General features: G+C 39.6%; 1 protein-coding gene across 1 annotated transcript; it reads left to right on the forward strand.

The window, feature by feature from the left end:
* The first annotated feature begins 6 nt into the window (after nucleotides 1-6).
* On the forward strand, nucleotides 7-7,624 carry LOC104938474 (retinol dehydrogenase 11). The gene is made up of 7 exons (XM_027290587.1): nucleotides 7-117; nucleotides 2,148-2,278; nucleotides 2,870-2,988; nucleotides 3,229-3,352; nucleotides 4,669-4,995; nucleotides 6,725-6,796; nucleotides 7,410-7,624. The coding sequence occupies exons 1-7, from the start codon at nucleotides 29-31 to the stop codon at nucleotides 7,598-7,600; spliced, it is 1,053 nt and encodes a 350-aa protein (XP_027146388.1). The 5' UTR covers nucleotides 7-28; the 3' UTR covers nucleotides 7,601-7,624.
* The last annotated feature ends 7,946 nt before the right edge of the window (nucleotides 7,625-15,570 follow it).

Raw genomic sequence — 15,570 nt, forward strand, 5'->3', positions numbered from 1 at the left:
GGCCAGAAAGCTCCAGGAAACTGTTCAAATGGACCTTGAGTTCAGACTCTTCAATATAAATCAGAAATTATTCAAACCACATGCTGAAAGAATACCACAAGTAAAGCTCCAGGAAAGGTCAGTGAGTGGATCTTTAGTCAGGATTCTATTAATTTTATTATCAGTGAATGTATCATTTATATGATCTATCAATTAGTTTGGTCCATAAAGAGTCAAAAGAACTGACATCCTCAACACAAAAACAAAATATTCAGTGTGAGTCACAGGATGAAAAGAATCAAGCAATCAGTTGATTTAATAGTTGACAACTAATTGATTTTGCTCTTTGACATTTTAGTTTGAAGTTTTATCAATGAATTGTGAAAATAATCGTTCGTTGCAGCCCTTCTTTACACCTTCACTCTCCTCCATAAGAGTTAATCTGAACATATATATATATATATATACACACACACAATGTTTATCCTCATCAGGGTCACTGTGGGGCTGCAGCCTATCCCGAGAGGCGGGGTACACCCTGGACAAGTCAGCTCATCACAGGGCACATGGAGACAAACAACCATTCACACTCACATTCACACCTCTGATGAATATGAATCAAAATAAAAATGAAAAACTAAAATACTTTCAACACATGTACTGATCAAACACTAATATTACAGCCAGCCACCAGGTGGCGCTGCAGCTGTCCATTTTGTCATCTGTTTATTGTGATGTGAGGGACAATTAGGATGACAGGTTGACAACGTCACCGTGGAGACCTGAACCCTGGAAGTCTGCAAGTTTAGCTCAGCTATGCTCGAGTTTGAAGGTCACCCAAGTTCATGAATACACCGTGACAATAGATGTAATTTCGTATGATAAATATTAATTTAATACATTTAAAAGAGTGAAACAAATCAAAATGACAATATGTAAGTAGCTGACTGTACAATCAATTCTACACCTCTTCAGTACGTAAAGCACTCGGACATATCCATCGCAATGATAATTAACTGTGGCCTGGACAAACTGTATGTATTAACTTTCACTGTTGTCCCAAACTAGAACAAATAAGCAATGTACAAACAAAAGCTGATGAATACTATTATCATAATCCACAGAGAAACACAAAATATGCAAACACAAACAGCCCTTCTACAGAAGAGCTAAGCGGTCATACATTCATACATTTTATTTTCTCATAATAATTTTTTATTTGTTTTCTCAAGATCTCAAGTTATTTATGTCATTACGTCGAAATAAATGTTGTCGTGCCGAGATATTTTAGGATAACGAAGCTTTGTGCTCTCTAACACAATTTGAGATCTTGAGAAAACAAAAGGACAGTCCAGTATATTAAGTCATTGAAATGCTACAGTCTCCTGCTCCTCTGACACTGGACAATGTTTCCTGCAGTGATTTAATATACTGCACAATCCTTTTGTTTTCTCAAGATCTCAAATGTATTGTGTTGTTATCTCAGGAAATCTTTAGATCTCAAGAAAATTACCCCATTTTTCTTGGGATAACAACATTTGCCAAGTCGTTAACATAGATGACAAATGGAATTAACATGCATAGGGCATAGTATCCCTATGCATGACCGCATAGGGCTACTGTACAGATAGAAAAATACAGTTTTACATAAATTAAGCAAACATAGACTCAAAACTAAAGATTTTAGGGGGGGAAAAATATGAAGCCAAACCAAAGCCAAAGCCAGCGATGTTCAAAATGTCATATGACTAACCTGTAACTCACCCCCCTTTAGCACAGGCGAGCTGCCAAGCCAGCTGCAGGACTAACAAACATAATCAGGAAGATGTAGAGTGTACACCTGACTTAGTTACCTTTACCTGTACCCGGCTCTGCAGCACTGCCCCACAATACCAGCACTTGGAAGCTGATTGGTCAGCACTGGTAAACATCAGGTAGGAGGAGGGGAAAAACCTGTTGATCAGGTTGATCATCTGTCATAAATGAAATCTTTATTCTAGTTATATTTTGTTTACTCTTTTCTCATGAAGGTAAAATCCCTTCAGTTGTATGCAGACTTTGGCTGGCTGGTTTTGCTGATAATATAATCATTCAGAGGAAGATTAGCTCTGAAGAAGGAAAGGAGTGGAGCTTCTTTGACTTCTGTTATTTGGTGTGTCTGCACTCAGGATGATGCTGGAGGTGCTGCTGTTTGGACTTCTGTTACTTGGAGGTTATTTTCTTCTTCATATGACTTTGCTCAAGTTGCCAAGATGTAAAAGTACTGCAAAGTTACATGGAAAAACTGCCATCGTGACGGGTGAGTTCACAGCCTGCAGGCCGAGCTGACTCCACGAGATGAGAACAGTCATATCTATTGTCTGTATTTGTAAGGAACTCGTGCAAAACTGCACACTGTAAAAATACTGAAGGCTGTCTGTTTTTAAAATCCTCTTTGTTGGGTGTTTATAGTTTCAAGTGGGTAAGAATGCTGCTATAAATGTGGTAATCCATTAATAAATGCTTGATAAGTTGTCAATAAATGATTTTAGATCAAGATGAGGTGTGTGATCAAATGAAACTTATTCTTTTCATATTTGATATATATGTCTAAATTACTTTGTAGCTCACTTGTGAGCCTGTTCAAAACCTACAAAGAAGTCACTGCTTGACCAGACATCAGATGCAGCTACCATGAAGCTTTGACAGCCATACCATTGTTGTTTTTGTAGGAAAATACTACTAATAATAAATAATAATAACGATAATAATCTCAAGTCAAGGACCCACTTAGATATACCCTATACTGATGTATAAGATCGCCTCAGCTCCACCAGTCCTCCACCTCTTTGTCTATATTTGGTTTACCCTGCCCATGAGTACTCTCTCTGATTCTGTCCTTTCTCTTCAGGAGCAAACACCGGCATCGGTAAGACCACAGCAATGGACCTGGCCAGGAGGGGGGCGAGGGTGATCATGGCCTGCAGGGACAGACAGCGAGCTGAGGCTGCCATCCAGGAAATTATCCAGGTAAAGTCAAAAAACTGGTTATGGCGGTTTACCTACAAGTATACCTCAGGGCAACATCCTCGGTCCGCCTTTGTTCTGTATATGTACCTTACCAGTATATTCACAAACATGGGGATAATTTTCATTAATATGCCAATAATACACTGTTATTCATGCCAGTTTAATCTGCCCATTTCTTTACATCAGTGTAAGTCTAAATACCATCAAGTGATTGTTCTTGGGGTTTTTTTTTGTGATCAGGAGACCGGTAACAGCCAGGTCATCTTCATGCAGCTCGACCTTGCCAGTCTGCAGTCTGTTCGCTCCTTCGCTGAAAATTTCCTCCGGTCTGAGTCCAGGCTGGATCTGCTCATCAACAATGCCGGTCAGTCCTCCTGAGTTAATTCACAGTAGGAGTAGACAGAAGTTAACCTCACTGTGCAGGCTAAGTTAACAACAGTGACTGCATCATGTATCAAAAACTACCTCACTGGCTACAGTATGACAGAATGGGTGGCTTTGCATCTGAGGTCATGATCCAGGGTGCAGTTGCCAAAAGATTTACCCTTAGAAGAAAGGACTACAGTATATGGTATTGAAAGCCCTGGAGAAGTCAAAGAAAATTACTCTCACAGTACTTCTCCAGGTGTCAGAGGGTAAAATGATCCTCCACAAACTTCAGCGGGTCATCAACACCAACCTAATTAGTCTGAGGGTTCCTGACTGTAAAAGGTTGAGAACCATTGGTATAGACACCTGAAACACTTAAACCCCCAGGAATGATTGAAATTTGACTGGAAGGCTCCTTCAAGCTGTCCACTATGTCTTCTAATCAATTATCCTGGGATTGATGTAGTCAGACACACTGGTTTTGTTTATTTGGGAAACCTCTGGGAAACAACAATGACCCCTCATTCTGTCTTCATACCTTTTTACACAGAACACTGCAATGGACAAATGGTGCAGGTGGCTATGATGGCAAGTTCTAGGTCTCCCTGCACATTGGAGGCAGGCTTGCTGTAGCCTTTTATACCCTTCATCCCATTCCACACCATTGTTTACTTGAAGTTGTTCATGGCCTCTCTCAGTTCATTGTGCTCGTTAACCCTAGTTTTACAGGTATAAATATGATGAGGTAAAATGTTTAATCAGACCGTTATTTAACTCAATACCATTAGCTAGAATTGTTTGTGGACTAACGGGACGCCTTCTGGGGTAAAATTAGCTGGATCTTACCCAAATCCATTGGAGGGCTGGACAGAGCTGCTAACAATAGCATCCAGGACTCTGACACACTGAATTCGCTAGTTGTAAATGGGTCTTTTTAATCAACTTTACCTGTAACCCCACAAACTAATGTGGTTTGTTAATGACGTGACTCTTGGCTTTGGTAACACTGAATTTTTAACTGTAGCTAGCAGTTAATTCGCTGTTTGTAGCTTACAGCCCTTACACTTTTTCTCTTTTTGGCTTTTGTAGGGCTGAAAAGACCCTCCACCCTCCAAACTCCTTAGCACAAACCAATACAAAGTTTTTGTCCATAACAATATAAAGTCAAACAAGCTTAAGTGTATTTTTGGTTCAAATCCTTTGGTTCGCCTAATGTCAACATTCTTTTAGTCATTGTTCTAATCCAGGGTAAATTTTTTTTTAGATTGTATTCAAGTTGAAGTTCATTGTTCCAGGTGTTTCTGTCTTCAGGTCTGGTGAATGGTGGACAGACAGTGGACGGCTTTGGGATGATCTTTGGCGTTAATCACCTGGGTCACTTCTTGTTGACGGTGTTGCTCCTGGACCAACTGAAGGCGAGTGGGCCAAGCCGCGTGGTGAATGTGGCCTCCAAAGCGTACACGCTGGGGAATGTGGATTTCAAATGTCTGACGACTCACAAAGATTTAGCTTTGGGAAGCAGTGACTATCAGCTCTTCCAGAAGTACTGTCACAGCAAACTGTGCAACGTCCTGTTCACCTACGAGCTCGCCAAGAGGCTGCAAGGCACCAACGTCACCTGCTACAGCCTCCACCCTGGTCATTAGATAACAGTCTGCTTTATTTAACATCATTTTGTTTGATTTTTATTTAAAAATCTTATTTTTTAACAGTTTAAAAACATTTTTTACACACTTTTATTATTTATGGGTTCTTGTTATGGGAGCCCATTTCTGCCAGGAAAAGAGGAATAAACTGATAAAAGGTAGGAATGATAAATAAAATCTTAACATCAACTCTGCCTGTAAAAGTTTTTATTTTTATTTAATCTAAAGTTACAAAACAAAATACTAATAAAGTCACAATTGTGAGAAACTAAATGAGAAAATTAACTTGTTTCCTCTCAACTGACTGACTTCTCGTAAATTTGATTTATGGTAAATGGATCATCAGTTTGACATTCATGCCATCATTTTAACATAAGTGTGTTTGTGTGTGTATATATACACTGTATATGTGCTTAACAAATGTATTAGACCACCACCCAAATCACGTTTTATGTATTTTTAATGCTAAAATATAACTAGTAGTAAAACTATATTTTACAAAAAAAGTAGTAAAGCATATTATTATTTCTTGATTAAGATGTATTATTATAGTTGCATACTTCTTGAAGAGAAGAATTAGTTTTATGTGTTATATGTGATATGCCCCAGCCTAGGGGCCTAGAGCATAACAAGAAAAAGGTTTCCCAATCTTCCCCGAGTCCCAAGTAGCCACTTACAACAAGTGTTATGTACAAAAGAAAATGGTTTATTTACAAAACTCAAAAGATCAAACAACTATAACTAAGGAATCATCTTCAGGGTGGACCCAGGCCAAAACAACAACCAAAATAAACTATCTAGAAAATAAATCTCTTTCCTCAGAAAATCAAAATCACAATAAACTTGCCTTTCTAAACTAACAAAAAACAGGCGAAAACACGATCAAAACAAAATGGCAGTCCATCCCTACTCTTCAAACAAAAAGCTAATTCTAATTTCACAATTGGACATGTGGCTAGTTGGGAGAGGAGGAGGATGAAGAAGTGCTGGTGTCCACCTGACTGCCGCCATCTTGGCTCTGTATATGTCAGGTGCTTTCAGCTACAGCCAATCACGGGCTAGGACCGGAAATTAGTCCACCAATCGCCTCTTGGGGATGGCACATCCCTGTTTGCATGTTAAATGGACAGAAAACACAAGCCACACAAAAAAACACATCAGACTGAAAACAAATATGACCACAATCATAACAAATGTTATGTTTGATTCATTTCTGACTTCTCAGAGAAGCCCAGTGACCTGGCACAAATTTGGGTATAAAAGGTGAATTCAGTTTAAATTCTTCATTCCTGTTCAAAATGGTAAAACGTTGAGAGCTCAATGAAAATGAGAGTCTGCATTAACGGACTTCATGATGCTGGATGGTCTCTGACAGGTGGTCTAAAAAGCACTGTATGTCTGTATGTATATGTATATGTGTGTATGAAAGTATTACAGTATTTAAAGTAAAAAGGGGAGTATCTCATAATTTTGACTGTGTAAAATGTTTTCTTTAAATAAAAGCCCACAGGCTTTACATCACAAATTAGCCTCTAAATGCTGTGGTATGTAGCATTGGTCCATATAAAAACAAACATAAATACATAAATAAATATGATATATAAATATAATATATATATGTAGAATTATTTTTTTTGACATTCTTTAAAAATAAAAATAAAAACAAAAATAACCTTTTCCCCTCATATACATACATGCAATTTTTTTTCTTCCCTGTTCAGGAGTCATAAAAACAGACATCGGTCGTTACAGCAGCTTCTTGTGGCGTTTCTTCATGGCACCTATTGTCACGCGGTGAGGTCAAGTTGGGTTTTTGTCCTGTCTTGTCATTTCCTGTTTTATTTTGAAAGATAACTCTCCTCTCATTTCAGGTCACTTGCCCTTCCTCATGTGTCACCGGTCTGATTGTCTTCCCCGCCCTGATTGTTTCCACCTGTTCCCCATTACCCTGTGTATATCTTGTCTGCGTCTCCCTTTGTCTTGTGCCAGAGTGTTTCGTTCTCTCGTTCACCCCAGCCCGTCATTCCCACAGACCTTGAGCTTCCTTCCCTTGCCACGTAACTTGTGTTGTTTTGCCTCCACGTGAGTGACTTTTTGTTGTAAATTTCATAGAATTAGGTGATTGATTTCTGTTCAGTTAGATAGCGGTTAGCCTTTGCCCTCCCCTGTGGAGTGATTTTTTTTTTTTTTTTTTTGTTACCTTTTCCCTCTTTGCTTTTATGTTTTTCCCTCTTCGGAGTGGTTTTTGGTTTTTGTAGAGTTTATTCTAGAATAGTTTATTTAGAGTAATTTTCATAGTCCTTTTGCGTTGCTTTGTGGATTACTAAAATAAAGTCCCATCCTATTGGTGAAAATCTCTGCATCTGAGTCCTCCTTTGAGTCCAGGCCTGACACCTATCATCTTCTTTTTCTTCGTGGATGCTGAGTCTGGAGCTCAGACCACCCTCCACTGTGCCCTGGAGCCAGGCATCGAGCACCTTAGTGGCCATTACTTCACCCAGTGTGCTCCGCTGATGAAAATTGAGTGGAAGGCGAGAGATGATGCTGCTGCCAAGAAACTGTGGGAGCTCAGCGAGAGTTTCTGCGACCTGTCCTAAAAACAAATGATAGTAATGATAACAAGAAAATGCACAGTGTTTCCTTATACTTTAAAACTCAAGTGAGTGTACCTGACAAAACTGTTTCTACTGGGTCTATAATGGGTGTGTATGTGGCGGAATGTTTGTGCTACAGTGGATGCAATTAGCATTAGCCACTAGGAATTAAATACATGCTACTTGCTAACATCCTAACCCTAACCCCACTAAGAATGAAATACATGCTAATGTTAACGTGCTAATGCTAACGTGCTAATGTTACTTGCTAGCACTTCAGTGCTCGCCACAAATTTTTAGCCACTAAAAATACATGTTAATGTTAACAAGCTAATGATATGATGATGAACATGCTAATTGCTAACCTGCTAATATTAAATGCTAGCGTGTCAACGCTAGCATTTAATATTAGCCACTAGGAATTAAATACATGTTAATTGCTAACATGCTAATGTTAACATGTTAATGCTAATTGCTGCACTAAGAATACATGTTAATTGCTAACATGCTAATGCTAACATGCTAAGACCCCCGGCAACAGCCCACTTGTCACTGTCAAAATTTCTGCGGGGATTTTCTAGTTTGCATAATTATCCAATATCTGTTTCAAAATCATTAAATGACACCATTTATAGGCTACATGTATTAATTACATAGTGTGAGAACAGACACAGAAATGACAGAGACACCATTCACCTGATTACCAGTCAGTGTAGCATCAAGAGGAGTTAAAATCTTGCTTTAAGTCTCTTTCACCTCTTGTATCTTTCAGGTCTCTCTGGCAACAGTTCATTTTAACTAGTGCAGATCCTAAAGTGTCCAGATATGTCATATTTATTTATTTTTAACAACAGAACTAAAACTGAAAGAACTTCCTGAATGTCTCTGGTAACACAGTCTGTGTGATTCATTTTCGTTCACAACACCTCAAATGAACAATAAATAATTATTAAAGTATTTCTGATTCTGATGAAGCCTGGAGATCAGAGCGAGGAGACCACACCCATTTATGACACAGGTTCTTTAACTTTGTGTGCATTGTTCCACTGTGACGCAGTTTTAATTTCACTGTCTAAAGGTATTGTAACTAACTTTAACAGTGTATCATCTGTGTATTTAATTATTTCCATTGAATCTGAACATTCTTTGGTAACTCTGTGGAGGTGTAAGCTGTAAATGGTGCAGTTGACTCAATGCATTACATTAATGTACACCTTTATGAACCTTTTTTTAACCTTTTAATAACATCTTTTGAATTACTACTACTTCTACAGACTGTAAACGTTTGCCTGTTGAATATTTTGTACATCTGTACAGAAATGCACAACAACAAAGGGAATGTGAAAACCTGCTTGGCAAGGCTCCTCTTTGTAATAGTCTGTTTACCGTCAGTTGTCCTAAACTCAAATACATCATTGTATATTGTCACTGTCACGAATTATGGGTGAATTTTATTTTAATTATTTAATTAAATGTTCTAAAATTATATAATAACTGGAATATTCTGATGCTCTTTAGAATTAGTCTAAAGCCTGAAGAGGACAGTCTGTTCAGTCTGAAGACAGTGACTGTTAGTTGAAACAGTTGAATAGCTTAATTTTGTGCACCTTAAACTTGTGACAGTTTATTTCTTACAATTTTTATGTTGATCTAAAATATCGATAGTATCAATACCAATATTGGCATTGTCTTGATCAATACTTCTTGATCAATACTTTGTTCAGTACACAACTCCTGTTACAGCATAGAGGCTGTGCATGAGAGGTCCTGCTATGCTGTGAGTTGTTCAGCATGGTCAAGTATATCCAGGTAGCTGATTTATAGAAGTGAAAGTAAGATTTAGTCATCTCCAGCATTAGTTAATGATATTTTTCAAAGTGTAATTGGTCATTGTAATTGTAATCATATTATATTCAGCATATATATTCCTATATAAAGGTATATACATCAAACCTAAAATGTAAATATGGTTGAATATAATAACCCATTTGTGTTAACTGTCAAAGGAACATTAGTATTCCTGTATTTGCATTCCAAATTTTCATATTGATGCATTCACTTTATAAATTATGACGCATTACTCTCCTCTACACAAAAGTATATATGCTGCTTTTCTAAGTAAAAAGTATTGCTATTTGTATCAGCAGTACTGGCTCTGCATTTATTTGGTATCAGATCGATACCAATAATAAAAATGAATTTTAGATAAACCACACCAATAAAAATAAAACCATGTTGATTATTCTCTCTGATGGTCAGCCCCCTCCAAAGGTTCTGGGGGGGTTGCCTTCCAGCACACAGCACCTTGCATGGCACCTTGCCTTGTAGCCAGTGCCATCAGTGTATGAATGTGTGTGAATAGGTGAATGAGATATGTAGTGTAAAAGCACTGTGAGTGGTCGGAATACTAGAAAGGTGCTATATAAGTACAGTCCATTTACCATTTACATCAACCGTAACATTGAAGAAAACAAAGATGATTGATTATTGCTTTCTGTCACACCGCTGCAGCATCTGTGCCTTCAGCCCACTCCACTGGTGACTGGACCTGGTGCCTGCCTTACAGCCAGCACATACTGGGCTTAAACTGCTTATTAGTTATTAGTTGTAATCTTTTTACATCTTGTTTTGGCTCGGCCTCCAAATTTTGTCCCTTACAGCTTACTGTATTATACCTCTGTTTACTTTACCCACCAGCTTGAGCTCATGTTGCATTCATCATGTCTTTTTTGTTTCTGATGTTTGTCTTTGTCATACTTTGCATTGTTGCAGCTTATTTCACAATAAAAAGAACAAATCCTGCATCACTGTTCTTGACTAAAGTTGTCTTTTAGAGGTTCTTTCACACTCTGCAGTCGTTGCGATAATGCATTCAAAAGTTCATCTGAAGTTAATCTCAGACTTCAGGTTACACAAATCAAGAGTCTGTCTCCCAAAGTTCCAGTCTGTTAGTGCACAGTTTTGTGTTTCTGTCTTACCACTGCAGCCAGAGACACAAAGAGGTGATTCCATCTATCAAAGAGACTGTAACAGCTCAGGAGGAACACTAATTAAGGTTAGTCATTGTGCATTAAGGAGGACTTAATAAAATCAAATGATCAAAATATGGTATAGAAACAGAAAGGAAATGGAGGATCCAGACTGCACAAGGGGAAGAAAGCTAACACTGCCCTCTGATGGACAGCTTTTTAACTGCAACATAACTGAAATATTCAGGTATACCATCGTATTGCACGATGGGAATATAGAAGCTTCCCCTCTTAAAGTTTATTAATGATTTCAACATTTTTTATAGTTACTAAATCAGTCTGAATGATTTCTCCCATCAAACAATGTGTCAGTTCTTCCATATTAGCCTTCACACGCGTGCAGGTTACCCATCATGCCATTACAATGCCCCCATACAATCACAGATGCTGACTTTTGAACTGTGCTGATAACAAGCCTGATGGTCTGTCTGCACTGAACTCTTCAACACTTGCCAGCTGTATTAGCTACTCTTCATTTTGTTCACAGTGTCAGGCTATGCAGAAACTGAGCTGCATATAGGAACAGAAGAAGCTAATGAGCTTTACTGAATGTCTGGAGAGTTGTCTGAGGCTAAGCATAGACACATATTGTCTTTCATTGCAAACAAAACACACACACACACTCAGTGTTTCTCAATCCTGGTCCCCTGGGACCACTGCCCTGCATGTTTTAGATGTTTCCTGCTCCACCACACCTGATTCAAATGAGTGGCTCATTATCAGGCCACTGCAGAGCTTGATGAGCTGATCATTTGAATCAGAAACACTGCACTAGAAAAAAGAAAACTTCAGCTTGCAAATCTTTCTGTGTGTCTGTCTGCTCTTTGGTGCTGAGCAGGGGTTTTGGCTCAGAAGGATAGAGAAGATAGAGAAGACCTCCTTCTCTAGTGACTTGGCGGCAGTTGGGGTCTCCACACGGGTCCTCATCAGAGACATGCCGAATACGAACAGTGTCACATACATGTGACAAGAACAAACTAGTGACAAATGTGAATTGGAGAAAGACAAGTGCCTGAGACCAGTGAGTGTTGTTATGGAATTTTCTATCCTGAGGTTACGCAAGGTCATGTGTGGGCCTTGTAGTCCTCAGCAGTATTAATTGTTTGTCTTTGACTAGGTGCCACCATATCTCAACACTGTGGTGGCCAGAGTCGAAAAGACCTGTTGCTGCCTTCCTAGACATAATAGATAGCTTGTTGTTGCCGTTCCAATCTGCATAAACAGACATCTGTGTCCCCAGACTAGAATATGTTGACAATAACACCTCCAAGGGTAAAGACATTCTCTTTGACTAATTCTGGGGCGTATAGTATTTGGGGTGTGATCTTTGGGTTTAAAGTATATGCACCATCACAAGTTCGTCAGAATGTGAGACCGACTCAAGCACTTCAGATGTACTTTGAGAGTGTCTCTAATTCTCCTTGATCAAGCGTCAATAAATAATACAGCATAAGACATCAGAGGCTGAACACTTTCTTCCCTCCTGACCTCACCATCAACCTTTGACTTCAGCAATTTCTCCACAACATGTGTGATATCGAGCGTGACTGGGAGCGCAGTGGCGTTTATGACGGGAATGGTGATGGAGGCGCTGCAGCCAATCGGGGATAGCAGAGGGAGAGAAAGGAAGTAAAAGAAAGGAGAGCATGAAGGGAATACAAAAAAGGAAAGAAAATGTTTGGTCCTGAGATAAAACCCTCTCTCTCTAATATGGAAGTATCACAATAAATCAAACATTGAAAAGCAAACTAGAACTCTTGATTTATTGTGATACATATCTACACTGCTCAAAAAATTAAAGGGACACTTTGAAAACATCAGATCTCAATGGGAAAAGAAATTAGCTGGATATTTTTCCTGATATGGACTGGGTAATGTGTTAGGAACGAAAGGATGCCACATCATTAATGGAAGTGAAAACTATCAACCTACAGAGGGCTGAATTCAAAGACACCCCCAAAATCAAAGCAACAAAATGATGTGGCAGGCTCGTCCATTTTGCCAAAATGTCTTTATAGCAACTCATAATGGTACTCAGTAGTTTGTATGGCCTCCACATGCTTGTATGCATGCCTGACAATGTCGGGGCATGCTCCTAATGAGATGATGGATGGTGTCCTGGAGGATCTCCTCCCAGATCTGGACCAGGCCATCACTCAGCTCCTGGACAGTCTGAGGTGCAACCAGGCAGCGTCGGATGGACCAAAACATAATGTCCAGGAGGTGTTCTATTTAGGTCAGTCGAGCATAGGGGTCAGTCAATGGTATCATCCTGTTCCTCCTTGCACAAAGGAGCAGATACTGGTCCTGCTGGTGGGTTAAGGACCGTCTACGGCCCTGTCTAGCTCTCCTAGAGTAACTGCCTGTCTCCTGGAATCTTCTCCATGCTCTTGAGACTGTGCTGGGAGACACAGCAAACCTTCTAGCAATGGCCCATATTGATGTGCCACCATAGAGGAGTTGGACTACCTGTGCAACCTCTGTAGGGTCCAGGTACTGCACCATGCTAACAGTAGTGACACTGACCCTAGCCAAATGCAAAACTGATGAGAAATTGGTCAGAAAAGATGAGCAGGGAAAAAATGTCAGCAGCCTCCACCTGTAAAACCATTCCTGTTTTGGGGGTCGTCTCATTGTTGCCCCTCTAGTGTACCTGTTAGTAATTTCATTAACACCAAAACAGATGAAAATGATAAACTACCCGCCCAGCTACTTACCTGACCGGATCAATATCCCAGAAGTTGAATTGACTTGATGCTATACCCTGATTAAAAAGTGTACAGCTGACAGCTCTATTTGACAACTGTTAAAATTCATATTATGGCAAGACCCAATCAGCTAAGTAAAGAGAAACAACAGTTCATCATTACTTTAAGAACTGAAGGCCAGTCAGTCCACAAAATTGCAAACACTTTGAATGTGTCCCCAAGTGCAGTCGCAAAAACCATCAAGCGCTACAACGAAACTGGCTCACATGAGGACCACCCCAGGAAAGGAAGACCAAGAGTCACCTCTGCTGCTGAGGATAAGTTTATCCGAGTCACCAGCCTCAGATGTTGCAAGTTAAATGCACCTAAGATTAGAGCCCAGAGAAATGCCACCCAGAGTTCTAGTAGCAGACACGTCTCTACATCAACTGTTCAAAGGAGACTGTGCGAATCAGGCCTTTATGGTCAAATAGCTGCTAAGAAACCACTGCTAAGGAAATGCAACAAGCAGAAGAGATTTGTTTGGGCCAAGAAGCACAAGGAATGGACATTAGACCAGTGGAAATCTGCTTTGGTCTGATGAGTCCAAATTTGAGATCTTTGGTTCCACCTGCCGTGTCCTTGTGCGACTCAGAAAAGGTGAATGGATGCTCTCTACATGCATGGTTTCCACCGTGAAGCATGGAGGTGGGGGCGTGATGGTGTGGGGGTGCTTTGCTGGTGACATTGTTGGGGATTTATTCCAAATTGAAGGCACACTGAACCAGCATGGCTACCACAGCATCCTACAGCGACATGCCATCCCGTCCGGTTTGCATTCAGTTGGATCATTTATTTTTCAACAGGACAATGACCCCAAACACACCTCCAGGCTGTGTAAGGGCTATTTGACCAAGAAGGAGAGTGATGGAGTGCTGCGCCAGATGACCTGGCCTCCAGTCACCTGACCTAAACCCAATCGAGTTGGTTTGGGATGAGATGGGCCGCAGAGTGAAGGCAAAAGGGCCAACAAGTGCTCAACATCTCTGGGAACTCCTTCAAGACTGTTGGAAAACCATTTCAGGTGATTACCTCATGAAGCTCATCGCGAGAATGCCAAGAGTGTGCCAAGCAGTAATCAAAGCTGTCATGGTTTGGTTCTGTCTGTTTTGTGCTGTTATTTTTCCCTTTTGGTGCTCTTTGTTTCTCCCCTCCCCCTTCCTGTTCTCTTGCAGGTGCAGAGGTGTGATTGGCTCCTCCCTTTTCCTGCCTACAGCCTTACCTATCAGCCTATCAGCTTCTTCCCTCTTCCTTTTAGGCCTGGCTTTCCCAGACTTCCAGTGCCAGAGTATTATTCCCCATGAGCTCCAACCGCATGTCTGGTTCCTTTGTTCTCCCGAGAGAAGATTCTTTGGCTGAGGTTTTTCACCTGAGAAGGTCGCTTTATGTTTGGTTTTTTGAGGACATTGGCCCATTGCAGTGCCTATCTACTTGTTTGATTTGGATTTTTGTGGACTTTGCAATATTAAAGTGACTTTTGGTTAAACTCCTTCACTTAATCTGTCTCTGCTTTGGGGTCCAACTCTGGTCTTATAACAAAAGCAAAGAGTGGTTATTTTGAAGAATCTAAAATATAAAACATGTTTTGAGTAATTTCACATTTTGTTCCATACATAATTCCATAAGTATTCATTAAGAGCTTTGATACCTTCAGTGAGAATCTGCAATGTAAATAGTCATGAAAATAAAGAAAAACCATTAAATGAGAAGGTGTGTCCAAACTTTTGACTGGTAGTGTATATATATCATTGAAGTTATATATATATATATAGATAGTTATATATATATGGAGAAGTGTGTCTCTTACAGGTGCAGAGTGATGGCCATGTCTCTGAGCTCTTTGACAGACAGCAGAGGGGAGATGACAGAAGATACGTGATTCAGTAAAGGTTCACTCCATATATTCAAAGTTTCATTCAATGTATTCAAAGGTTTAATTTCCTGAATGACATGCCATATTATGTGCTATATATATATTCACACAGTCTTTCTCTTTTGTTTTTATATATATAAATTATAGCTCTCCCCCACCTCAATGTCTGATCATTGAAGTTAATGATTATCTCCTTGTCTGTACTCCTTGAATGTACTATTTGATCTCAGTGTGTTTTGAAAAGTGCTATACAAAAAGTTTATTTTATTATGATTCACACAGTTTATATTACAACTTTAATCAAGGTAATAATTACTAGAAAAT

Source organism: Larimichthys crocea, chromosome XVII, assembly GCF_000972845.2.
Source record: "Larimichthys crocea isolate SSNF chromosome XVII, L_crocea_2.0, whole genome shotgun sequence".
NCBI classification, from domain to species: Eukaryota; Metazoa; Chordata; class Actinopteri; family Sciaenidae; genus Larimichthys; species Larimichthys crocea.

What these genes read in the sequence shown, in the direction of transcription:
- LOC104938474 (XM_027290587.1), top strand. Translation starts at nt 29, where the DNA reads ATGGACCTTGAGTTCAGACTCTTCAATATAAATCAGAAATTATTCAAA. An exon ending in AAAAACTGCCATCGTGACGG is followed by an intron (nt 2,279 to 2,869) that starts GTGAGTTCACAG and finishes CTTTCTCTTCAG; the next exon opens with GAGCAAACACCGGCATCGGT. An exon ending in CCATCCAGGAAATTATCCAG is followed by an intron (nt 2,989 to 3,228) that starts GTAAAGTCAAAA and finishes TTTTGTGATCAG; the next exon opens with GAGACCGGTAACAGCCAGGT.